Source organism: Podarcis erhardii (genome assembly GCF_964252035.2).
Source record: "Podarcis erhardii genome assembly, chromosome: 2".
Lineage (NCBI taxonomy): Eukaryota > Metazoa > Chordata > Lepidosauria > Squamata > Lacertidae > Podarcis > Podarcis erhardii.
The window spans coordinates 5,381,736-5,408,457 of record NC_138498.1 but is presented as its reverse complement, the minus strand read 5'-3'; the positions used below and the strand labels follow the sequence as shown (position 1 = coordinate 5,408,457).

Here is a 26,722-nt window from a genome sequence, read left to right as displayed (position 1 = left end):
GTTTTATAAGCATGTCTAGCTACAACCCAGTGTGGGATAATCAAGCATGCAACAACCAGAGATCACTCTGCAAGATGAAAGTTAAAATTCTACAACTGAATGAAAATAGACAGAAACCTTACCTTCTTCAAGGCTTCCAGGGACAGGGAAGACAATATGGGAAGCATTGTTCTTATCTTCTGTTACTGTTCCCTGGAAAGAGATCAAAAGAGTGCATAAAGACCAGGACATCTGAATTCCAGCCTCATAATGAGGCAGGTTACAGAATGAAAGCTATCTGGAAAAGTTTATTTATATGCAATTAAACCTGTCTTCCTCAACGCCATGCTACACTAGCAAGAGGCCCAAATTGCTTATGAAGAGTTAAAACAGTTCTTAAAACCTCATTACTGGACCAAAACCACTTAGGTTTGGCGAAGCATCTCATCCTGTAAGCAGTTTAGGTAGGCCTAACTTCTCTTTGGTCAGCCTGAACTGGTTTGAACCACCTGTTCTCCTTTGCAGCTCTTTATGACAGGGACTCCCACTTGGAAGTACTTCACGGTAGCACCTCTTTTCCACACAAAACTCACTTTTCCCATGATGCCCTTAGTTGTCTTCCCCAACAAAAACAAAATACAGTGGTACCTCGGGTTAAGTACTTAATTCGTTCCGGAGGTCCGTTCTTTACCTGAAACTGTTCTTAACCTGAAGCACCACTTTAGCTAATGGGGCCTCCTGCTGCCACTGTGCCGCCGGAGCACGATTTCTGTTTTCATCCTGAAGCAAAGTTCTTAACCCAAGGTAATATTTCTGGGTTAGCGGAGTCTGTAACCTGAAGCATATGTAACCTGAAGCGTATGTAACCTGAGGTACCACTGTATATGCATGTGGAACTGGAACTGCTCACACTTCTTTTGCTTTCCCTGTGTTTATCTCCTGCAGTGTCCTTATTTAGATTATTCTCTCCTTGAGCCTTTTGTTTTGCATTACTCTGTAAACGCTCAGGCATGGTAGGAGTGCTGAATTGCTTAAGTACCCACACCATCAGAGCATTACTGTTCAGTGGTATTTTCCCAACTTTTAAATACCCTCTTTACAAAATTCATTAGTAGAAGGGGGTCACCAACTTATCATGTACCATTCCATGGGAGAGACTTACTTCTTTTAATATTTTAATGGTCCCTTGTAGACAAGTTATTCAAATGAAAACTTACATACAACATCGTGGCAAGCAAGCAGATGTGTTGCTATATTATTCTTAATTCCCAAGCAAACAAGCATATCACTATCTCAGCCATTTTCAGACATGCACGACCCTCTGAAAATTTTTGTGATACCCAGCTAATGCTGTTCTGCAATCTCACCCACCTGGTGCCGTTTCACAATGTCTTTCAGCTTGGCCTGCAATTTAGGGTCAACGTCTGGATGCAAATAGATGTTAGGTCGGGAGAGACAATTGTTCTGGAAGAAAAATATATAGTGCAGATGAGCACCTGGTGGCCAGAAATCCATAAATGGGCAGAGAAAGGGAAAGAAATCACCTTACCTGCACCAGAGATTTTTCGATCGTCATGAACATCTCCACATTGCGGTCCATCCGTGATGGATTCTGGAAATCGAAACGCCGCCTTATTGGAAGAAAAGAGCAACCTTAATAAAAATCAGAGTTCATGTTTCTTAAATGTTCTATTTTACAAATCTAGACTTTTGAGGAAGAGTGGAAACGGGCCACAGAATCAACTGGCCTGGTTCACACATCACTACAGCTGATGTTAAACTACAGTTCAGTGCAAATGGCCAGTGTGCTGCTCAAGAATCCCTACCTCATTTCTCCCCCACTTTCTGGCTGTGCCAGAAGCAACAAACCACAAGCTTTGGCTTACTGCATCAAGGAAACCTGGGACTGTGGTCCATTCCTCCCCAAACAGACCATGAGTGCTACCTAAAGTTTGTTCTTGGCTTATTGCTTGTTGTTTCTTTGGGGGAAGCAAACCATGAGCCCAAGGCTTTTCACTCCCAGCACATTATGGTCAGAATTGTGAGAGGAGCAAAGCTGGGACTTCAGAGTATATTTACCAGGACGGTGCTCACTCACAAGAAAGCATAGTTAAACACAATTAAACATTAACTATTGTTTAACACAACGTGCACACAATGAAAAATTTGAATGTGTATTATGATAAAGCTAGAGCAGTATTTAGCACTGTGAACCCAAATGCATCCCGGGGGGTAGATACATTCATATAAAAAATGGTAACATGAAGGCTGTACTCCTCATTCATATCACTGCCTCCAAGCAGCCACATCCACACTACACATTTAAACCAGTATCATACAACTTTAAATATTCATGGCTTCCCCAAAGAATCCTGGGAGCTGTAGTTTGCTCAGTGGGCTGAGAGTTATTATTATGAGACTCCTCACAAAGTTAAGAGTTCTCAGAGTTGTTTAACAATCAATCCCTCTTCACAGGGAACTCTGGGAATTGTAGCTAGGTGAGGGAAATATTGGTCTCCTAACAGCTCCCAGCATCCTTTAACAAACTATAGCTCCCAGGATCCTTTGGGGAAAGCCATGACTGTTCAAAGTCATATGATACAGCTTTAAGTGCATAATGCAGATTAAAGACTCCACAACAGCAAGTTGCTCCCTTACACACAACATTGCTTGTGAAATGACACTATCTCAGTACCATTGTCGCTTTGCAAACTATGTTCAGATTCTTACATTGTTAATCTCTGAAGGGGAGAGTGTCAAGTTCAAGAATGTTTTTTTAGCAGGATGAGGTAGATAAATTTAATTAAATAACTAAAATGTCCTTCTTCTATAACCCCATCCTCCCTGGAAAAAAAATGGATGGAAGGCGAAGAAACTGTTGTTCGCAACATTCAGATGCATTCAAATGACCTCTTTTGCAAGCACCAAATCTGTCAACTCATTTCTGCACGAAGCCAGGAACTCCTACCCTACCAACACACAACCAAAAACCTCTACCCTATCATGGAATGTGGTGAGAATAGTAAAGTAAAAATGCTTACCATCCTTGATCGCTCTTGAATTTATAGGCTGCTGCAAGGATGTGACATAGGGCACCACCAGCTTTGAAATCTAAGAAGCATTTTATCTATAATAGAGATAGCCAGAGTTAGAGTTAGATGAGCTGCATCTACTCCAGAAGACGGCCTTCTTAATGGAAAATCTCATGAGCTCTCCATCTGTTAGGCTGGAGAACAACAGAATTCAGAGCACCTTAGAAAAAGTGTCTGCTGCTAACAGTAAAGAACTGAACTCTGGCCAGAGAGGGTAGCACTGACTATCAAGCAAGAGATTAAAGCCCAGCAAAGTAACTTGAGTTACGGATACATGACTTGGATGAATAGCAATGCAATAAGCCGAAGAAGTGGAATATAAAAATTTGAACCCATCCTTCAGGAACCAACCAAAGGAACATTATAATCACCCTGCTGCAAGGAAGTCATGGAAAGTGACAAGATCTAAGCCATCAAAATTTAAAATGATTTTGAATTATATTTGCACTGAATTTTGTATGGCGGTGTAGATATAGTCAGTATAATTTGTTTTTATGTTAAGCTATATCAGTGTAAATGTTTTATGTTATCCTTCTCTATTTTTATAAAAAGATTAAACTGACTTCCAAGCTAGCAAAGCTTAGAAGAACAACTAAGAGCACAGCAAGAGCAATATCCGTCAGTGCCAGCCTGAATCAAAACCTGACACAATTGTTTTCTCTGGGAATGCAATAATTACTGCTTATTATGTGTCTCTCCCAAGCATAATATTCTGAAAAAACCCAACAACACAGAACTGCATGCTTACACAGGGAAATAACATGGAGGTCTGCAAATAGCTAAGCCCCAGAAAACCTTGTATTTTATGTGCCCAATTCCTGTTATCGTTACAGAATCTCAGAACTGTTTCATACTAGAATGAGCTAGTAGGCTGAGGTGCTATAGTAAAGGACCACATCAGGAAGAAAGATTTGCTCTAGTCCTCTGTCCAATGTGATAAGCTTTCTGAATGAGGAACCACTAAAAATAACTCTGCCCCTCCAACGTTCAAGTTTTGCAAGTTTCTAGTACCTCAGCCTATCATTTTATTCTGTATAAGACTAAACTGTTCTTAGGCAGACAAGACAGACAGACAGACAGACAGACAGACAGACAGGAGATCTCTCTAGAAGCAACCTACTCTGCGGAAGATGCTTTTCTTTCTCTACCACACCTGAACCAAGACAGCTGAGACTCACCGGTAACTTTGTGAGTGGTGCATTGCTGACATGTTTTCCAAACACCTCCTCTTGGAACTGCAGCAGCTGTACTACTAGGCTGGACAACGACTTATTGGTAGGTGGCTCTGCTTGGATGTACTGCAGGAAGAAGGACCGAGGCTTAGATGACTCCTATCCAGATCACTCTTTTAAGCAGCAATCAAGCACACGTGAGACCTTGGCAAGGAACAGACTGAGTATTCATCATTTTCAGCAACTGGGTTATGATGACCAACATGCCCTAACCTAAAGTGAGTTACCGCTGGTAGCGACACAACCAATTTTTTTCTTTATGTTTTTCAGAAGGAAAAGAGAAAGAGGTAACAGAGGAAAACAGAGACATATACAGCAAATAAAGATAAAGGTGTGTCTTATAATGCAGGTTAGGATGAAAAGTGGATTCCAAGTATCACCGAAAGAGATGCTTTTTCAGAAGGAAAAAATGGCACACCTAAAGAGATCCTACACACAAAGCAATTCTACACACTAAGCAATCCTACTATGGAATAAGAAAGATCCACTAGGCACAGGACAGCACTCTCAAGCAACAAGAGTTCTTCAAAGAACTGTGGGTACTAAACAAAGCTGTTCTGGCCGCTAAAAACTTTCAGTCAAAATGGGAAATCTTGAATATTATGTCAGGAGAATATTATGTCTAGCAAAGGTCTGAACTAACACCTAACACTAATGACTATTTTCAATTCTGTATATAATGAGGACATTTTAGGGGTCCTATGTAGACAAAGAATCATGGCCTCAAATCGGCACAATAACCATTTTCATGTGTGGGCAATGAGACTTTCAGTTGCAGAGCACTGCAGACTTCACAGAAGCTCATTTCATATCAACTCAGGTGGCACACAGATGAGAGTATAATCAACTATATTCTTAAATCATTCTGTAGTCTGCTGCAGGCATAAAAAATCGCAATACTCTTCTGGAGAATACCCCCACCCCACCCCATCATTGTTCCAGATTTCGTATGATACAACTACCACTGATGTGACCTGGTTCATAGTTTTACTTGCAAACATTTCACATCTCCAAAGTTGTGTTCCCAAGAAAATAGGTTTGTTGAAGTCTCAACGCTGAGAACACTACCCAGCATGTAAGAGACAACTACACCATTTGAAATTACTATCAACAAAGTTTCTATGGAACAAACGGTGTGTGAACATTGCAGAAACATCTATGTGCCATGGTGCTTTGGTGTAACCGTGTGCATTCAGAATATATTCCCTCTTAATTGCCATGTCTATTGCCCAATTCTTTTTAGCTTGCATCCTCTGCACATTTGTTGGGGAAATGTGGGGTGGGAGGGAGAAGAATATATTTTCTCTCTCCCCCTCAGCAAACAGCATTTCAAATTTTGGGACAAGAGTCTCAGCAAAAGTCTGGACATACTCAATATTAGCAATGCAATTATTCAGACATAAGTCTCACTGTATTCCAAGATACTCCCAGGTAAGTGTAGCTAGAATTGCAGTCAAATCTGTTAAAGCATAGCTGTCAACTTTTCCCTTTTCTTGCGAGGAATCCTATTCGGAATAAGGGAATTTCCCTTTAAAAAAGGGAAACGTTGACAGCTATGTGTTAAAGCTTTAAAGCATACTTCCTGTGAATACTTTTTATACCTTATAAATAACAATATTCATAACTATAACTCTTTCTCGCTAATACATGAAGCAGGTCCATCACATTTCTTTAAGCGCTGGGCTTTGTGACTTTGCCATGCATTAACTAGTACACAGGTCCACTTAACTGTGTGTAACAGCAGACTGTGAAGCAGGGAACTGACCACAAAAAGGGATGAGGGGGTCCCCACCCCACCCTTGCTAAACTTCACCCCTACACAACAGAAGCTCAGGCCTCCTTGATTTGCCTGGTGTGCAAGTACCAGCCAAGTATGCAAACAAAGTTTCATGCGTGGATCATTCCAAGTACATTTAAAGACAGCATTTTTTAAAAGTTCCACATTGCTAGCGCTAGTAAAATTATGGGAGTTAGAATGAGAATCCATTCAATGCCACTCCTTCTTCAGTTGTTGCAAATGACATGAGGGCTGGCAAGAGTTGAACTTGCAGGGAAGTGGTGAACATCAGGTCACAATCTGTCACTCCAAACACAGAAAGCTGTCTGGTGACTCAGACATTCTCACTCGGAAGGTCAAAGGTAAACAGCATGGGAATCAAGACCCATGCTGCTTGCTAGAAAGGATACAACTGTCAAACAGCAGAGACCCTGAAACAGGAAAACTACCAGGCGGTCTTCCACGTGCCTTCATACCAGAAGGGTGCACGTGTCCTCAAACTGCCCATCCACACATATTACGTGTGTGTGTGTGTGTGTGTTGGAGAGGAGATTGCATCAACATTCATTTCAGCTTCTGGGCTTTTGGCTGATCAGGGGACCACAGAGGAAAGCTGAAAGGAGCAGGGGATCTAACATGCAAATAGCCTCAGTAATCTGGGGAGAGGAGTCTCTTATTGCAGACTTAATGAATGGAAGAGGCAGAGAGGTAAACTGCAACACACAAAAGCATTTCCATTTTCTGCTGACAGGAATCAGATAAGCTGAAAAAGCAAAGCCAAGTACCCCAGAGATTATGGGGCATCTGAACAGCTCTCCTGGAGGTAGGAAAGAAAACCACTACAGTGCAGCGCACCCCGTTTCCAGAAGACTAATTAATGCTTCCTGCCCTGTTATATTTCTGCACGTCAAAGAGCACAGTTTCTGCAGGTGGGAGATCATTTATTGAAGTCACCTGGGGATTGCTTCAGGAGGGGGAGGGGGTGAACCATTTGGAAGAAGAAGAAGAAGCGGGTGGGGGAGTTCAGTTAATATGTCAGTGAATGAAACTTTCAGGGAGTCGGCTGGGAGAAATCCACTTGGAATCCCATTAGGGAGAAATGCTTCAAGGGACAATGGGGGCGCCCGGCACGAGGCAGCAGGTGTCCAGACGCCAAGAGGTCAGAGCAGGGAGGGAGTCTGCACCCCTGGGCGGCCTGGAGGGAAACAACAATGGGATGCCCAAATGGGGTCCCCTCGTCCTGCCAGGCACCGTCTCCGGCGGAGGAGGGCGGAGCGGGATCGCGGCCGGAGAGACCCTCCCGGGGGTGCGGGGTGGGGGCGCGGGGACCCCCGGCCCCTATGGAAAAAGAGGGGGCGCCTCCTGCCCGCCAGCTCCCATCCCTTCTGGTCCTGCAGCGCCGCGCGCCCCCCGACAACCCCCCAGCCCCTGCGCGCTTAGGGGGAGCAGCCCGGGCCCGCGCGGCGGGGTCACGAGGAGGGAGGCAGGGAGGGAGGACGGGCGCCCCCGTCTCGCCCTGGCGGCCGGGGAGGCAGGAGGCCCGCCGGGCCTGGGCGGGAAGGCCGCTACCTTCTTGTAGTTCTTGCTGAGCCAGATGCGCGCGCTGTCGAACTGGCTGACGGTGTCCGAGGCCTCGTAGTACTTGACGTTGGGGCCGCCATCCTTCTTCCGCACCGCCATTTTCCCAGCGCCGCCGGCCTGGGCCGCGCCGCCGCCGCCGCCGCCGCCTCCGCTCGCCCTGCCCCGTGCGCCGCCGCCGCCGCCGCCGCCACGGCCCTCGCAGCGCCCTCTGCTGGCGGACGCTGCCCCCCGACGCAGCGACCCCTCCAGGGCAGAGAGGGAAAGGGAGGAAGCAAGCAAGCGGGGAAAGGCCGGCTTCGGTTTGGAGGCGAAGCGCCCCCTGCAGGCGGAGAGCCGCAAGACGCGGAGGCTGAAGTGCGGGGGGGGGGCGGCAAGGGGTCGGGCGCATCTTCCACCGGAAACAAGTGTGGGTGTGTACATAATATGCATGCATGCATGTTTATACATGTATGTATATATTTTGGGACTGAATGTTCTGTTTAGTGATGGGAAAGGACACGTATTGAAGTTGAGACTGAAAGTAGCCAAGAATAAATTCCCCTCTTTCCTTCAGTTCAGGAAATGCAGGACAAGGGCTGAAAATGCGGTGGGAGGCGGGGAGGTTAAAAAGCGAAATGTTGTAGCTAACAATTGGGTTGAGTGTGAGTGGGATCAGGGAATTCAGAAGTAAGGGATCCCTTGGGAAGAAATAAGAAAACAAGGCTCAGGCCATATGCTGGGTTGGGGTGCAAATGGCTCGTGAATTTGCCTGTTTTCCTATTTCCTCTGCACTGTAAACCTGCAGGCAAGGCCCAGGTTTCTTTTATCATTGTAAGGCACCTTTACGACACCAATGCATTTTGAGAAATGCATTACAAAGGAATCTTCACAGCTCCAGTTTGTGCTCAGAGGGGCAACAGATCTAAGCATCTTTTTGTTTAAGGTCTGTTACATTAAAACTATTCTGATTACATGACATCTCAGAAACAGCAGCTTCATACGGTGCATTTATATCATTATATTTATTCCATTTATATACCACCTTTTTCTTCCAAGGAGCTCAAGGTGGTGCACAGGATTCTCCTCCTTCCCATTTCATCGTCACAACCCTGAGAATTAGGTTAGGCTAAGAGATGGCGACTGGCCCAAGGTCACCCGGGGAGCTTCATGACATTATTCACTCTTTTGCACCAGAGCCCTTGGGAATAATATTGCCTCACCTTTCCATTATCATTAGCACTGTCAGGGTTGTGGGTTCGAGCCCCACGTGGGACAAAAGATTCCTACATTGCAGGGGGTTGGGCTAGATGACCCTTGTGATCCCTTCCAGCTCTATGATTCTGTTATTCTAAGGGCCAAACTAGAAGGCAATCAAAGCAATCCTAAAAGAGAGAGGCACTTCATGTGAGCAGCCAGAGCCAGTGTTCCTTGCACGTCTAGAATAAAGGAGCGAAGCTTGCACATCAGACAGTCTTGCAGTCTTGAGTGCCGGACATGTTGTTTAATGCAGGAAGGTTCCCCCCACAACACACTTTAGCCACCATTTATCATAACTGGGAGATGCAAGGACGGACCTCGCCTTTCAACTACATCCTTTTACAGGAGGTTGCCGATTCTTAAATGGCCTTGGCCCAGTATACCTGAAGGAGCGTCTCCACCCCCATCGTTCACTGAGGTCCAGCTCCAAGGGTCTTCTGGCGGTTCCCTCACTGCCAGGTTACAGGGAGCAGCCCTCCCATCAGATGTCAAGGCAATAAGCAACTCTTTTACTTTTAAAAGACATTTGAAGGCAGCCCTGTTTAGGAAAGTTTTAATTGTTTAATGCTGTATTGTTTTCAGTATTCGGTTGGGAGCCGCCCAGAGTGGCTGGGGAAACCCAGTCAGATGGGTGGGGTAGGAAGAATAAAATTATTCTTATTAAACCAACTGATTTTGTGTACGCAACAAGGAGTGGCAGCAGAAGTGTCCAGGTAACACAGAGTGCAAGGATGGGGCGATCACCTTTTTCCTGTACCAAGACGTAGCTCTGCAGCATGTGAAATACTAACTAGTGGTGATGCCCCTGAACACATTTCCAGGCTCGTTATTTATGGAATATATATCCTGCCTGTGCTCTCGAAGGAACCTGGCGAGGCAACCAGGCCCATGATTCAAAGTGAAGGCGTGCAGGACACAGCACCGCAGAACTGTCGAGTCGGAAAGGGGCCCCGGGTCATCTAGTCCAACCCCAACAAGCCCCCCCCCCCGGGGGAAGAGGCTTGTGCGGGTCTCATTCCCAGGCTGGGAGTCGCTAAGTTTCCGTGTCTGCCGTGAGCTCGGGGCCCTTGAAATCCCAGCCTAGGCGACGGGGATAGCGATGCCCTCAGGAGCCTCCGAAGAGACGCGCCATGAGGGAGGCGGGAATTCTGCACATGCTCAGGAGCACGGAACCCGCGCGGCCTTCAGCGCGGCCTGAGGGGACCCGCGGGGCTGGGCGGGAAGGCGGGGAACAGCGGCGGCTGAATTTATCGGGAATATTCGTATTCAAAATGGAGTCCGCGCTGCGCTGAGGGGAATTTGGGGGTCGCGAAGTTGAGGCGGCGAGGCGAGCGGAGGGGCGACGCGGCTCTGGGGTCGCCGCCGGGCTTCTCCCCGCCGCCGTTTCGCGCTCCGGCGGTCGGTCCAGGCCGCCTGGCGGGCCGGTCTAGCTGAAGCTCCGCGCAGCCTTGGCCCGAGAGTCACGGTGGCCGAGTGGTTAAGGCGTTGGACTCGAAATCCAATGGGGTTTCCCCGCACAGGTTCGAATCCTGTTCGTGACGGCGGTCTCGTTTTTATGGGGGGAGGCGCCATCATCTCCTTTTAACTGGCATCCCGCTCCCGCGGGTTACAAAATAAAATAGAATAGAACGAAAAGAACCGAGGCGGAAAGCCGTTTAAGAATCGCGAGGGCGGGCGGGCAGCGATCGTCCCCGCGTTTCAACGGAAGGCGGAGAAGCTGCAATTGCGAGGGGAGGGGGGAGGGGGGAGGGCGGGCGGGGCCGTCGAAGGCGGAGCTTGAGCGCTAGAACGGGCGGATCGCGGATCACACGCGTCACCGCCACGTCTGACCTTCCCATCCGCATCCCGTTAAGGCCAAAGAGTTACTACGGTGGGTCTCAAACATTTTTTCTAAGCTGCACTTTTAGAGTAAAAATTGGATTGTGCCACACTTAATTTTCTATTGATAAGAAATACATTGGGAAACGAAACAACTCCTAGCAGTTGCTTGACTTACAGTATTGAACACAACTACTTTATGATATAGAATCATCGAGTTGGAAGAGACCCCAAGGGCCATCGAGTCCAACCCCCTGCCAAGCAGGAAACACCATCAGAGCACTCCTGACATATGGTTGTCAAGCCTCTGCTTAAAGACCTCCAAAGGAGGAGACTCCACCACACTCCTGGGCAGCAAATTCCACTGTCGAACAGCTCTTACTGTCAGGAAGTTCTTCCTAATGTCTAGGTGGAATCTTCTTTCTTGTAGTTTGGAACCATTGCTCCGTGTCAGCTTCTCTGGAGCAGCAGAAAACAACCTTTCTCCCTCCTCTATGTGACATCCTTTTATATATTTGAACATGGCTATCATATCACCCCTTAACCTCCTCTTCTCCAGGCTAAACATGCCCAGCTCCCTTAGCCGTTCCTCATAAGGCATCGTTTCCAGGCCTTTGACCATTTTGGTTGCCCTCCTCTGGACACGTTCCAGTTTGTCAGTGTCCTTCTTGAACTGTGGTGCCCGGAACTGGACACAGTACTCCAGGTGAGGTCTGACCAGAGCAGAATACAGTGGCACTATTACTTCCCTTGATCTAGATGCTATACTCCTATTGATGCAGCCCAGAATTGCATTGGCTTTTTTAGCTGCCGCATCACACTGTTGGCTCATGTCAAGTTTGTGGTCAACCAAGACTCCTAGATCCTTTTCACATGTACTGCTCTCAAGCCAGGTGTCACCCATCTTGTATTTGTGCCTCTCATTTTTTTTGCCCAAGTGCAATACTTTACATTTCTCCCTGTTAAAATTCATCTTGTTTGTTTTGGCCCATATGATCATGGGACCTCCAGAAAGTATAAAACAATGCAGTTACATAAGAACATGAATCATTCCAAAATGAAATTATAAACAAGCCTCTTACATATGTGCTTTAAGTATGTATACAAACAGAATGGGAGGTGTGAGCTTGCTTTTGCCAAGTAATCACGTTTATATTACAGTGGTACCTCTGGTTGTGAACAGGATCCATTCCGGAGCCTCGTTCGCAACATGAGCAGAATGCAATCCGTGTCTGCATGTGCGCGGGTCACAATTTGTCGCTTCAGTGCATGCATGTGACTTCATTTTGAGCATCTGCGCATGCGCAAGCAGCAAAACCCAGAAGTAACCCTTTCTGGTACTCCCCGGTCGCCGCGGGACACAACCTGAAAAGATTTAACCCGAGATATGACTGTAGGTCTAATTTTGAGACAAACAGACTCATCTCATGGACACGAAGAAGCCTTTCTCTTGCTCTCATTTTGAAAAGCTATCTATCCATATTCTGCAAATGACCCCCAAAAATCATTATGATATGATACAATACGGAAAAGTTTCAATGCTCCAAGAGATTTCTCCTGAATTCCAAGTCCTACTACAGGGGAGGGACACCCCAGGCCTTGGGGGCCAATCCTGGCCTCATGCCCCAGAACATGGCTCCCCTCCTGCTGACGACTGCCTCCCCGCATTGCCCACTGCAGCCCAGCGCACTGCTTCCTCCATTAGACCCCACAAAAGAGGTTGATCGCTTGGGGGTTGGGTTTCCAGACGCTGACCCAGGTGGACCTTGGGTCGGATCCAGCCCTCTGGTTCTGTGCATCTTTTGACTAGCTGCCCCCCTAGCCCATTCCTGCCCTCCTCTGTCTCAAAAAGGAGGTCCACTTGCTCACCTGACGCCGCAATCTGCTCCAGGCCTTGCAGGGAGGCCACCCTGTTGCTGCAGCTGATCAGGCGCCTTAAGCACCTGAACTTAGAAGAGACGAGCAGAGAGAGCGACTCAGAAGCCAGCAACCCCAATTCTTGGGGGGTGTTTGTGTGAGAGGAGGGGCGTCTGGCCCAATTCTTTCCATCTCTCTGCAGTTCAGTGACCTGAAAGGGCATCACCAGAGCTGGAAAGAGGCAGCCCAGAGCACGAAGGGCTGGCAGAGAGAGAAAGGAGGCCCCAAGTGCTATGGGTTCAAGAGCTCCAGCCCAAAGGAAAGAGAAGCACTGCCAGCTGTTAAAGGGCTTCTCTGCCTCGTCTTCTTAGGACAGCCCTGCCCTTCCTGGAGAGGGAGGAGACCCCTAGGAGGGTCCTCCAAGCATCAAGGTGTCCAAGAGGAGGAGCAGAACATGAGAAAGGTGGTGGAGTCTTCCTTGGAGCCAGAGAGACCCTAAGGAAGGGGGAGAAGGCTGATGCCATTGGGCAGCGAGAGAGATGGGAAATGGAGCCAGACAGAGGTGTAGTGGTTGGAGGGCTGGACTAGGAGGACCTGAGAGAGCAGGGTTCAAATCCCCACTCAGCCATGAAGCTCCCTGGTGGACCTTGGGCCAGCCTAGCCTACTTTGCAGGGCCATTGTGAGGATAACAATTGGTGGCAGCGAGAACCATGAAGGCCACCTTGAGCTCCTGGGAGGAAAGTGGGCTCGGAGTGTCATAATAAATGATAAGAGGGGAGAGAAAAGGGGAAGACGGGGTAAGTGTGTGGAGGAGCTGAGCTCTCTGGAGAAGACTAGCTGGGTCAATTTCCAGAGAGCCAAGGCTGTTCAGGGGACTCCAGGACTCACACCACACCCCCAGGAGACCAAGAGAAAGGGAAGGAATCCTACTTACAGTCTGCACATTTTGTTCACGAAAAATTCCCACCCTCCTCTCTAAACTAGCTAACTCTCTAAAATGCCCACCCAAGCCTAACTCTGACCCCACCCCAGCCCCGCCCTAACCCAACACTTACCTTACCCCTAACTACTCCTCTATGCACAAAATAAATATATACCAAATATATACCAAATGTGCACAAAATAAAAATGTAAAATAAAAAATATGGAAATAAAGAACAAAAAGTAAAAAGTAAAATAAAAGTGTTAAAATGAAAAAGTAAAAATAAATCAAATCAAATGAATCAAATAAAAGTAATAAATCAAATAAAAATCAAATGAACAATCAAATGAACACCTCTCCTTATCTTCTCCAACCACCACCACCACCTCCTCTCTCCTCCACCTGCCTCACTACTAACCCACAATGGCCCCTGCAAGTAGGTGCCTTTTAAGGGAGAAGCAAGTGATGTCACAAAGGAGGGCAGGTCCTTGTCACCGTGGCAACCCCCCCCCCCCCCCGGACCTGGCCTCTCCTGAGAGGTGATGCTCCTCTGTCAGAACTTGGAGGCACCTGCTGTTCCTCCTGCTGCATCTTCTCTCGGCAGATTCACCTCGACATTTCACACCCTTCTTCCTGCTGCCCCATTTCCAAAGGGAGACCATCCCCACGTCCTTTAAGACAGGCTTGGGGTCTCCATAGTGCAGGATTCGACCATCTGCTTTGCATACAGGTCTTCTGTCCTGGGCAGCATCTCCGGGGGGGGCGGGGGAGGGCTGGGAATGTGTGTCCCCCATATGAAACCCTGGAGAACTGCTGCTGGTCAGTGCAGGCTAGTTGAAGAAGCTGGAAGGCTAGTTGAGCAGCTGGAAGGTGAGCAGAGGAAGGCAACCAGGATGATGAAGGGTCTGGAAACCAAGCCTGATGAGGAACGGTTGAGGCAGCTGGGTATGTTTAGCCTGGAGAAGAGGAGACTGAGAGGAGAGCCATCTTCCAATATCTGAGGGCTGCAAGAGGGAGCAAGCTTGTTTTCTGCTGCTCCACAAGGGAGGACAGGAGAGGAGATTCAGACTAAACATTAGGAAGAACTTTCTGATGGTAATACTCTCTGTGACGGTGGTGGACTCTCTTTCCTTGGAGGCTTTTAAGCAGAGGTTGGATGCCAATCTGCGAGGGATTCAGCTGCAATTTGGGAAGCGCATAGCACTGGCCTACTTTACAGGGTTGTTGTAACCACACAGGGCTGCTGAGCATCGGAAAGTGCCTGACAAATGTTGAGCCTTCCATTTAATTGTGGGGAACAGCTGCAGCGCATCAGGAGGCGTCCCTCAACATCTGTTTCTTCTCTCTCCTCCAGCCAAAGGGGCTGGGCTGGATTACCAAATAGGCAGAGTAGGCACTGGCCTATGCGCCCCATACTTTTTAGGGGTCCAGTGACAATGGATCAAAATAATACTGATTTGATCTTGAAAGAAAATGACAATCAAGCTTTCTTAGTTCAATGTTATTCCGGCGTGCGCACGAGGCCTGCCCCCCGCCCAGATTTTGACTGCCAAGGGGCCTCCACTGGGTTTAATCCAGCACTGCCCTGTAAACAGCCCAGTATATGCAATAATATTGTGCATTTCAAATGTTCATGTACACAGCACTAGGAAAGGTCCTTCTGGTGGGTATATATGTATTGGAAGGTATATGCTCGAGGGTTTCCTATAGGCATCTAGCTGGCCACTGTGAGAATAGGATTCTGTGAGATGGGATTCAGCAGGGCTCTTCTCAGCGGCATAGCTAGCCGCTCTGGTGCCGGGTGTGCCCATGCGTCCTGCAGTCGAGGGTGGGGCAAGCTGCCCATGCATGGAGCCCCTCTGCTGCCTCCACCTCAGCTGTAGGGTGGCTGAGGGAGAGGCGGTGGGCAGACTAGGGTTACCAGACGTCCTCGTTTCCTGGGGACAGTCCCCGGATTTGCAGATAAGTCCCTGGACAAATTCTATCCCCAGAATGTTCCCAGATTTCATCTAATGTCCCTGGGAAACGCAGCAGCGGCAGTCTCAGCAGCCGAGAGCAGTTGGCTCTGGCTGGCTTCAGGAGCTGCTTGGAAGTCCCCATATAATGGTGGTGCAGGGGCTCTAAGATTCATCTTCCGGGCTGCCTCCACCTTCCCTGACCCCAGCAACTAAGCTGTGCAAGGAGGCTTCATGCTGCCTATGGGAGCAGCCTCCCAACTCCTACTTGCGTGCACAAGGCTTCTGTGTTTATGCAAAAAGCATAAATCTAGAGGGTGGTAGAGACAGATGAGCAGGTGCTGCTTGAAACTTATGGTCGGAGGCCCTCTCTCAACAACAAAGTTTGAATGGCCCTTCCAGTGGCAGTGAAGCAGCCCAGCAATGTTCCTTCTTCATTTTGATAAGAATGCCTCAATGGGAAACATGTCAGGAGGATGCATTGGTGATAATCTCTGCTAGCTGCCCCACTTCGTGTCATTACATCGTTCATGAACTTCCTACCTGTGCTGTGGCAGCTTCGCCACCACCGGATGACAAGGCTACACTTCCCTTGGATTTAAGGATGGACAGGTCAGCTTATTTCTGTTTTGGACCATCACACAAGGGCCTGGGCACGTCCAAAGGCCCTCTCTGTTTGCACACATATAACAATGAATACTGAACTGAAGAACTGGATTGACGATGGTGATGGGTATTTGTATACTGTCCTTCATCTGAAGATCACAGGCAGTTCACAACAAAAGAATACAAAATGAGAACACAAAATACATAATGAAACAAAAACAAAGCAACGACGCCCTCCCACAAACCAGTGGCGTGGCGTGGGGGGTGCAGGGGGGGCCGGCCGCACCGGGCGCAACATCTGGGGTTAGGGCAAATCCACGGGTTAGGGGGCGCAAATCCACGGGTTGGGGGCGCAAATCCATGGGTTAGGGGGCGCAAATTACTTGCCTTGCCCCGGGTGCTGACAACCCACGCTACGCCACTGCCACAAACACACACTATCAAATAAGGAAAGAGGGGAGAAATAGCGCCTTTTTAAAACTGTTTCTATTAGTCAGCGCCAAGCATTAAAAAACTTACTGCCAACTCCCACTTCTGGCATTGGCAGCTTCTAGCATCATAGATTAGTGTGGGCGGTTGAGAACAAGACAGGCCCAGAATGTTGGCACCAGTTCTGGTACAACAGTCATTGAGGTAGGTGACACGTCGCTCAGTCCAGCCAATAGAACAAGCGCCACGCAGCTCAGGAAATGCCCAGGGGCCAGGCGATGCAGCAAGCCACGTAGCAATGGCAGTGTCAGGGAGCGGGAAAGAGTATTGGAGAGGTTGTCAAGATTACAAACAATCCACATACTATGGAGGCAAAATTAGAGAGTAGCAAAAGAAGAGAAGACCTGTTCTATATACTGTAGTTCTACAATAAGCAATTTCTTGTTTAAGTCCTCTGACCTGCTTATCATTTAAGCAGAGAATGTTATATTCTCCACTAGTAAGTGCTGCTGATTGAGGCCCTGATCCTGCATCCACACTGGAGGAAACCAGGAAACCACAGGGGGTAGCCCCCCACTTTAATGCAGTCATACCTCGTGTTGCGAACATGATCCGTGTGGGAGGCACGTTTGCAACCCGCAGCGCCGTGTCTATGCACATGAGTGATGCAATTTGGCGCTTCTGCGCATGCGCGTGATGTCATTTTTGTGTTTCTGCGCATGCATGAGCGCTGAAACCCGGAAGTAACCCATTCTGGTACTTCTGGGTTCAGCGCGGTCTGCAACCCAAAAACGCACAACCTGCAGCGTTCGCAACCTGAGGTATGACTGTACATTACTGGAAACATACTACAAATGCTCAAAACAATAATAATTATTCATGTACAGTAAATGTAAGCATTGTGTATTTGCGTAATGTTGGCATTTTGAAAAAAACAACAACTTTCCTTTGTGGACCTCATATTTTAACGTGGCTCATTATTATTATGATTTAGGGATGATTTTAATGTTTGTTGTCTTACTGTGTTTTAATTTGCTGGAAGCTGCCCGGAGTGGCTGGGGAAACCAGACGGGTGGCAGATAAATAAATGAGGATGAGGATGAGGATGACGGTGATGATGATGCAATTGATCATACCCATCAGGAAATGTTTTCCATAACTCCATACAACAAACATACAAAATATGATAGGAAATGAACCCTCTTCATATAGCGGATGCTCTGGTTCTCTTTAAGTCTGTTGTGCTCAGTGCTGTGGTGTTGCCTGGATGTCCGAATGATGTGATGCTCCCAAAATAATGCCCAGCACTGCAACTGTGAGTTCCCCTGTTCTTATTTATCACAAGGCTAATGATCATTATTTATTTCAGTTATGAATTTCTTTCCATCAAACACCCTTTTGGTGTAACATGATCGTTTTTATTCTTATTGTAATCATGGAGCAACCAGGCTTAAGAGACGAGCAAGAAAGAATAGAGAAGTGTGTGAAGGAAAGTGACAGAAGCATGCAAGGTTTAGACATATGAGCAGGAAAAACGCCTAGCTAGCTTGTGTGTGGAAACACTTGTCTTTGTGGCTAGGGTGACTGTTAGACCATACCACTGAATGCCTTGCACTCATATGACTATAAAAACTGTGTGCAAACAAAGATCTGGGTTCCAGCCTCTGATCGCTTTTCTGATCACTCGCTGTCGCCTTTTCTGCTCAGGCAGGAAACAAATCTTTGCTTTTAGAGTATTCTCAGGGGTGACTTGTTGTTGCTAGTGAGTAAGGGACTCGGTTGTGTGAATGGACTTTAAGTGGTTCCCCCCCACGTAGTAGCACATAGGTAAAGGTAAAGGGACCCCGGACCATTAGGTCCAGTCATGACTGACTCTGGGGTTGCAGCACTCATCTCGCTTTATTGGCCGAGGGAGCCGGCGTACAGCTTCCGGGTCATGTGGCCAGCATGACTAAGCCGCTTCTGGCGAACCAGAGCAGCGCACGGAAACGCCGTTTACCTTTCCACCGGAGTGGCACCTATTTATCTACTTGCACTTTGATGTGCTTTTGAACTGCTAGGTTGGCAGGAGCTGGGACTGAACAACGGGAGCTCACCCCGTCGCGGGGATTCAAACCGCTGACCTTCTGATCAGCAAGTCCTAAGCTCTGTGGTTTAACCCACAGTGCCACCCGCGTCCCACATGGTAGCACATAGCAATGTCCATTCCACTGACCAGTCCTTCCTCTTCTGCCACCCCCAAACCAGGTGAATCCTCTTAAATCTGCTGTGCATCCTATTCCACCTTTGGCTGATGTGCCTCACTTGCTTCAATTCCTGCAGGATGGGATAGACAGCCCTTACAACAAGGGTATGAAATAAACTCTGATTCACAGGAATATCATGTAGGGTGGAATTGCATGTTAAACTAAAGCTTTGTGGACTACTTTTAATCATTTCAACTGCCCTTGATCATTGTTGTCTTTTTTCCTGTGGAGGAGGATGGGAAATCCTAATTTTCACAAGCATGATTCATTTTAGTTGCACTATATCCATACGCTTCAGGAAGAACAAACAAAACAAAACCCAAGTTTATTTTGCTTCCTTACCAGGAATCAATCTCTGCTTTTATTATTACAGAGGGGTATGTGCATCTTTTCAAACAGCAAATCGTCTGGGACGCCTTGTCAGTCTTGTCATTAAGAGACATTCTTCTCCAGTAACCGCGTTGCCCACTGTCATATTCAACTGGAGCAGGGTGCTGGCCTCTCTAGCAGCTTCCAAAGATACTAGGAACCAGGGGGGATCAATCCGGCGGCGCTCATAGACTTTTGAAGCTAGGATACCACACAGATGCGATGTAGGCATGTACTGGAAGTAACCAAAAGCTCTTCGCTTCTGTTTCTCAGAACCTAAAAAGAATACACAAAACCTGACAACTCTGTATTCTTCTGAATTATTATTACTATTACTATTATTTAAATTTCTATACCTCCTTTCCTCCAAGGATCACACAGAAATATATAACACAGTAACAAGCAAAACCAACAAATCCTCCCCTTGCTATTAACCTTAAGTCCATATTTTCAAAGTTGCTGTTTGGCAAAATTATCAGAGAACCCCACCAACAGACTCTGAACCTACCTTGCTTTTATAGCTCCTTCTTCTGAAATATTATGCAGAAATCCTTAATCAAATTTGGGGAAATCCTATTTGGAAGTAAACCCCATTGAGTTAATTGGATGTGTCCTCCAGGTAAGTGTATAAAGGATTGTAGCGTGTTACCTTTTGTATTATTATTATTCACTAAATTTCTATACTGCCCTTCACCCAAGGATCACAGGGCAGTTTGCAAGACAACAAACAAAAACAATACTCCCCCACCCCAACATACAGCTTCAAAGGCAAAAGATAGTTTAATTAGCCAAAGGTGTGGGAGAAGAGGAATGTTTTTGTCTGATGCCCAAATATATGTAATGAAGGCACCAGGCGGGCCTTCCTGGGGAGAGCAGTCTACAAACAAGGAACCACAGAAAAGGCCCATTATTGTGTTGCCACCCTCTGGACCTCTTGCAGAGGAGGCACATGAAGAAGTCCACAGATGCTGATCTCAGCGTCCGAGTTGGTTCACATGGGGAGAGACAGTCCTTGAGGTATTGTGGTGCCAAGCTGTTTAAGACTTTATAGGGCAAAACCAGCACTTTGAATTGGGCTCAGAAACTAATTGGCAGCCAGTGCAGTTTGGCCAGGATTAGTGTAATACGTTCAAACCGTCTTGCCCTGGTAAGCAACATAACCCCATCAAGAGCAGGCTGCTTCACATGCATCCGGTCTAGGGAACTGCCCACTAACAGTGACTCAGTCTCATCTGGATTGAGCTTCTGTGTGTTGGCTCTCATCCAGTCCAATACCAAGTGAAGACAGTGGTCCAGCACATCCACTGCCCCACCTGCAGATGTAAAGTAGAAGCGGAGCTGAGTGTCACCAGCATATTGCTGACAATGTACTCCAAATCTGCAGATGACCCCACTCAGTGGTTTCATGTAGAAACCAGCCTGGGGGATAAAATCAGACCCTGAGGAACCCCACATTGAAGGCTCTATGGGGCCAAAGAGCACTTCCTAAACATCACCCTCTTGAAATTATCATCCATGTAGGACCAGAACCAGGATCAACAGCAACATGTAACAACCAATAACAACATGGTCATAGGAAGGGAGATTGATATGTAGTGAAGTTTCACCCTGGGCCAGCAGGGGGATACTGTATATAGTTTTCACTCAGGTCTGTAGATAGTTTTCACTCAGGTCCGCGTCAGTTATTTTAGGCGGGAACTCTGGGCTGTTGTTGCTACAATGTTGACAGCCGGCTGCCTATAAAAGCAGGCCGGCTGAGCTGTTTGCAGTCAGTTCTATTCCAGCTTACGAAATAAAGAGCTACTTGGAGAAATCGCTGTGTCGTCTGCTATGTCAACCCACAACTTAACACTGGCGACGAGGATGGGATAGATGGACATCAGAGCACAGCCAGATGCGGCCAGCCTCTGAACTGAGCTGAATCACTGAGCTGAATCACAGAGTGAAATCACTGAGCGAAATCACTGGACAGAACCAATTCAGAGCTGACTGTTCTGGCTAGAGCACGGTGTTCCATCCATCGCCCTTCACGCCGGCATCGGAATCATGGCTTCACTTGTGCCTCTACCGCCGTTTGCGTCAGCCTCTGAATCATGGGACTCCTACCTCGCTCGGTTCGACTGCTACCTCCAAGCCAACGAGCTGACAGCAGTATCAAAGGATCGGAAGCGGGGCCTATTCCTCAGCCTCTGTGGGCCTGAGGTGTTTGAGACGGCCCGAGCATTGGTTGCGCCTGAAGCAGTCCAGGCAACACCATGGGACACGATCCAAGAGAAGCTCCGCAACCACTACGCACCAAAGCCGTCCAAGATTGCTGCCCGCCATGCGTTCTACCACCGGAACCAGGCAGAGGGGGAGTCAATCAACAAATACACCACCGCCCTGCGACAGGCTGCAATGCACTGTGAGTTCCGAGACTTAGACGATGCCCTGATGGATCGAATCGTCTGCGGGGTCCGGGACATCCATCTGCAACGGCGTCTCCTTGCCAAGCCAGACCTCACGCTGCAGAAAGCCATTGAGGAGGCTGTGGCCTCAGAAGCTGCTGAACGCTCCGCCCAGGAGATCCGCAAGTCCAGCAGCCCGTGTCTTGCTAGGGAGCCAGTTCCGGTGCATCATGAAGAGGCCAGCAGTGCTGAGGCATCCTCCAGTGAAGACGATGACGTGCACCAGACAAAGCGGGAGCGCAGGAAGTTCCAACAGAAGTCCAAGGGCCAATGGGAATGTGCCAGCTGCGGAGGCAACCATTCCCGTGCCAAGTGTCGATTCAGAGACGCCATCTGTAGGAAGTGTTCCAGAAGGGGCCACATCGCTAAGGTCTGCCGATCGGCTCCGTCTGACACCCCCCCTTCATCGACTCGCAAGTCTAAGTCTTCACTCCAGTCTGCCAAGGAAAGTTGTTTCGCTCTCACCAACTGCCGCTGCCCGTCTGGAACCACGATTGGCCAAACCGACTCGCCTACGCGACGCAAGCTGAACGTCACGGTGCTCATTGAAGGAGCTCCATGTGACATGGAGATCGACACCGGGTCTGCCCTGTCCATCGTGTCATGGAGCACCCTCAAAAGACTGGTACCCAGAGTGTCCAAAAGGCAACTCGACTCTCACCGCGTACACCTGAGAGACTACCAGGGAAACGACATTCCAGTGGTAGGCGTTGGCTGGTTCCGGATCGCCTTCAAGGATTTTTCGGGCCTGCTCCGGTTGGTGGTGGTCGAAGGTCAGCGGCCAAGCCTCCTAGGGCTAGACTGGTTTGATGCCCTCGGCCTGGAAGTCACCGGCATCAACTGCCAGTTGATGATGCCACTGCTGAAGACCAGACGATTGTCACCCACCGGAGGGCATTCCGTTGCCGCCGGTTGCAGTTCGGGGTGAGTGTGGCTCCTGGCATCTTCCAAAGCCTAATGGAGCGTCTCTTGCAAGGGCTTCCGGGCGTGGTACCATATTTTGATGACGTCTTGGTTTCTGCAGACTCACACCAGCAGCTGTTCGAGCGCCTCCGTGCCGTGCTGACCAGGTTCCAAGAGGCCGGGCTCAAGGTAAAGAGGGAGAAGTGCCAGATCGCCGTTCCACAGGTAGAGTTCCTGGGCTATCTTATCGATGCCTCCGGCCTTCACCCGACCACATCCAAGATCCACGCTATCCAGCAGGCCCCCATCCCAAAGAACAAGACGGAGTTGCAGGCGTTCCTGGGGCTGCTGAACTTTTACAACATGTTCCTGCCCCACAAAGCCACAGTGGCTGAGCCTCTTCACCGACTCCTTAGCACTAAGACGCCTTGGGCCTGGGGTCATCGGGAGACGGCGGCCTTCAACGCGGTCAAGGCTCTCCTTTCATCAGACAGAGTGCTGGTACAGTACAGTGAATCCAGGCCGCTGGTCCTTGCCTGCGACGCCTCACCTTTTGGCATCGGTGCTGTCCTTAGTCACCGTTTTCCAGACGGAAGAGAAGCACCGCTCGCCTACTTTTCCAGGACGCTATCTCAGACGGAATGGAATTACAGCCAGCTCGACAAGGAGGCACTGGCACTTGTGGCTGGAGTGAAGAGGTTCCATGAATACCTCTATGGCAGGACTTTTGACCTCATCACTGACCACAAGCCACTCCTGGGCCTCCTCGCCGGTGATCGTCCAACTCCACCGGTCCTCTCGCCACGCATGCTGCGATGGACTGTTTTCCTGGCTGCCTACCACTACCGGCTCATCCATCACCCGGGGAAATTGATGGGCCATGCCGACGCCCTCAGCCGTTGCCCTCTTCCAGCATTTGTGGAAGACCCGGCTCCAGCTTCATCGCTCCTTCTGATTGAGGATCTTCTGGCAGCGCCTGTATCGGCTGCCACTGTGGCCTCCACGTCTGCCCAGGATCGCACCATCAGCAGGGTGCTCAACTGGGTGTGGAGGGGGTGGCCACAAGGGCCTTTTGCATCGGAGTTCCAGCCCTTCGCAACCAGACAACATGAACTCTCAGCTCATCACGGCTGTCTGCTTTGGGGAGACCGCGTCGTGATTCCCCAGGGACTCCGTCAGCGCGTCCTGAAGGCTCTGCACGTTGGCCACCCGGGAATTGTCAAAATGAAGGCGTTGGCTCGGTGTTACGTCTGGTGGCCTAATATGGACGATGCCATCACTGCCTGGGTGTCCGCCTGTCAAGCGTGCCAAGAGTCGAGGCCTGCACCACCGGCAGCTAAGGGACACACCTGGGAGACGCCAAAGACACTCTGGTCGAGGGTGCACATCGATCTGGCTGGCCCCTTTCACGGCCGGACCTTTATGGTAGTGGTGGACGCCTATTCCAAATGGCTGGAGGTCGCCCTGATGCCCTCCACCACTACCGAAGCTGTCATCCGGGTGCTGCGAGGCCTGTTTGCAACGCATGGGTGTCCTGATGTCCTTGTCTCTGACAACGGACCGCAGTTCATGTCAGGCACGTTTGAGCGGTATCTTTTGGGACTGGGCATCCGCCATGCCCTAACGGCACCCTTTCATCCATCCAGCAACGGGCAAGCGGAAAGAATGGTGCGCTCGGCAAAAGAGGCACTGGCGCGCCTGGACCGGGGAGACTGGCATGAGCGGGTCGCCGAATACTTGTTCGTGCAACACATCACCCCTCATGCGGCCACAGGGCGGAGTCCTGCTGAACTGCTTATGGGCCGCCGCCTCAGGTCACCGCTCGACCGGCTACACCCGGACTTTGCCGTGGCTGAACCCCCAGGCTGTGCCAACGCGCCACGGTCATTTGTCCCAGGAAACCAAGTCTTTGCCCGGAACTATGTGGGGGACATTCCTTGGGTGCCAGCCACAGTAGTGGGAGTCACTGGACCTCGCTCGTACCAGGTGGCACTCGAAGACGGACGCTTGTGGCGACGGCACATAGACCAGCTTAGGCGCAGGGTTGGGGACTTGGACACTACCGAGGTGCCCCCAACTGCGCTTGCGGCTCCAGAAGAGACATGTACAGATGGCGAGGCCCCACCTACACCTCCCTTGCAAACTGCCAGCGTGGAGCCGAACCGAGCCGCTTCAGAGGGTCTGCCAGACTTACCACAGACTCAGACCACTCCACTTGCGGAGGCTCCACCCACAGCAGCGGATCCAGGGGAGTTGGTTCCAACACCATCTAGGGTCGCACCACAGCCTCAGCAAGAACTGTGTGGCCCTCCGGACTTGGCTACCAGTCCCCGGCGGTCTGGCAGAGTTCCCAAGCGCCCAACTTATTTAAAGGACTATGTTGTTGGACAGGTATCACTGTTGGTCTAAGTATGGGAAATGTAACCGATATGCTTTTGTGCCTAATTGAACCATTACGCGTAGTGCTGTATATAAGGAAACCATTACGGTTGTAACTAACGCCTTATCTCGGTGGGGAGGGGTGTTATGTAGTGAAGTTTCACCCTGGGCCAGCAGGGGGATACTGTATATAGTTTTCACTCAGGTCTGCAGATAGTTTTCACTCAGGTCCGCGTCAGTTATTTTAGGCGGGAACTCTGGGCTGTTGTTGCTACAATGTTGACAGCCGGCTGCCTATAAAAGCAGGCCGGCTGAGCTGTTTGCAGTCAGTTCTATTCCAGCTTACGAAATAAAGAGCTACTTGGAGAAATCGCTGTGTCGTCTGCTATGTCAAACCACAACTTAACAGAGATGATGAAGAAAGGGAGTGTGTGTTAAAAATTGTATTTTAACCATTTTCCGCCTGGGGTTCTTTTTCAAAAAACAAAGCAAAGCCAAACTTTTCTTCTTTTTGCAAGCTGCTAGGAGCTGGCAAATTGACCGGCTGGGGAATGGACTTCCTTGGGAGGCTGTGGAAGGGTTTTAGGCATCTGTCATGGATGCTTGAATGGAGGTTCCTGCTTTGCAGGCGGTTGGACTGGTTGACCCTTGAGGTCCCCAACTCCACATACAACCCTATCTGTTCCCCTACGAAAAATTTCACTGCACGCCACTGCTCTCCAGAAGGATACCATGGTTGAAAGCCACTGAGACGTTTAGGAGAATTAACAAGGACACATTTCCCCTGTCTCTCTCCTGACAGAGGTCATCATACAGTTTCTGTGCCAAAACCAAACCTAAACCCTGATAGAAATGGATCTAGAAAATCAGTTTCCTCCAAGAGCACCTTTGTAGTAATTCACTGAAGTTTCAGAAGGAATCCCTTGATTTTCCTACCTGCTAAGAGTTAATGGGTTGCTTTGTCTTTGGCCCTCAGGCTGTATTATTATTAATAATATTATTATTTATTGAGTTTATATAGTGCCCTATACCTGGAGGTCTGTAGCATAGGGTTGGTGGAAGACATCGCCTGGTTTCTTGGTTATTGACTGAAGATTCTCTCTTGGTTTCCTCCAAAAAAAGTGATCTCAAGTAGGGATGAGGGGTGGGAAGGAATTTGATGCAGTTCATCTTTGAAAATAAAGGTTTGAAGAAACTCTCCAACTACACATTTATTTTGCAAGGTATTGCCTTTTTACACTTTTTAAAACAGAAGCCACTAAGCTTTTCAGATTTCTGAGTCTGCCACCTGTTGTTTGCCAAAAGCCTTCTGGTTCAATCTCTCTCTTTCCTCTTCTCTTCTCTTCTCTTCTCTTCTCTTCTCTCTCTTCTCTTCCTCCTCCTCCTTCTTCCTCAAGAGCTCACAAATGACTATAAATTGGCAAGCAAATGACTATAAATTGTTGAACTGAAGCCCCATCTAAAGCACAAGATTGAAAATGGCTATTAAGCCAGGAGACGTTACTCTTGAATGAGGAGCCAAAGAGAAGGTGCTCACAAACAGAACTTACCTGTATCCACCAAAACAAAGGCAGAGCCTGCAAGCAGGAGAGGGAGCCACAAATTCATCCTCGGAGCTACAAAGAGGGATCAGGCAGAGGCTTCCAGCTGGGAAGAACTGGTGAGTCGAGTGCTTCGGTTGGCCTATAAAGACACTGAGGACCAATCAGAACTTATGGGATATATGTCATGAATCAGTTAATTAATCAGAAATAATCCTGCTCACAAAAAAAGCAAAAAGCAAACAGAAGCTTTCAAATGACGCTTTCATTGGCTAAGGGCCAAAGTATACTTTTTGCCAAAAATTTGCTTCTTTCCATGAGGGCTTGGTCAAAGTTTCTTTTTCTTCAACTG

At 48.7% G+C, this 26,722-nt stretch overlaps 1 protein-coding gene and 2 long non-coding RNA genes across 12 annotated transcripts in view; 1 reads left to right on the top strand and 2 right to left on the bottom strand.

Annotated features, from left to right (window-relative positions):
* The window catches only part of SMARCC2 (SWI/SNF related BAF chromatin remodeling complex subunit C2), a 33,847-nt gene extending 26,038 nt beyond the window's left edge, over positions 1-7,809 (bottom strand). For all 10 annotated transcript variants that reach the window (XM_081851670.1, XM_081851679.1, XM_081851671.1 and 7 more), the window contains exons 1-6: positions 7,650-7,809; positions 4,250-4,369; positions 3,021-3,106; positions 1,529-1,610; positions 1,351-1,443; positions 123-192 (exon numbers count right to left, since the gene is read on the bottom strand). In XM_081851670.1, coding sequence (XP_081707796.1) covers positions 123-192; positions 1,351-1,443; positions 1,529-1,610; positions 3,021-3,106; positions 4,250-4,369; positions 7,650-7,760 — 562 coding nt within the window. In that variant the 5' untranslated portion in view covers positions 7,761-7,809. The remainder of the gene's footprint in view (positions 1-122; positions 193-1,350; positions 1,444-1,528; positions 1,611-3,020; positions 3,107-4,249; positions 4,370-7,649) is intronic.
* Positions 7,810-17,733: 9,924 nt separating this feature from the next.
* LOC309336269 lies at positions 17,734-26,243 on the top strand. Its single transcript, XR_014153965.1, has 4 exons — positions 17,734-17,800; positions 19,105-19,407; positions 19,557-19,710; positions 26,229-26,243. It is a non-coding gene; the product is annotated as an uncharacterized lncRNA (long non-coding RNA).
* LOC309336261 lies at positions 19,056-26,485 on the bottom strand. Its single transcript, XR_014153955.1, has 2 exons — positions 26,380-26,485; positions 19,056-19,376 (listed from the first exon to the last, which is right to left on the bottom strand). It is a non-coding gene; the product is annotated as an uncharacterized lncRNA (long non-coding RNA).
* Between the last annotated feature and the right edge of the window lie 237 nt (positions 26,486-26,722).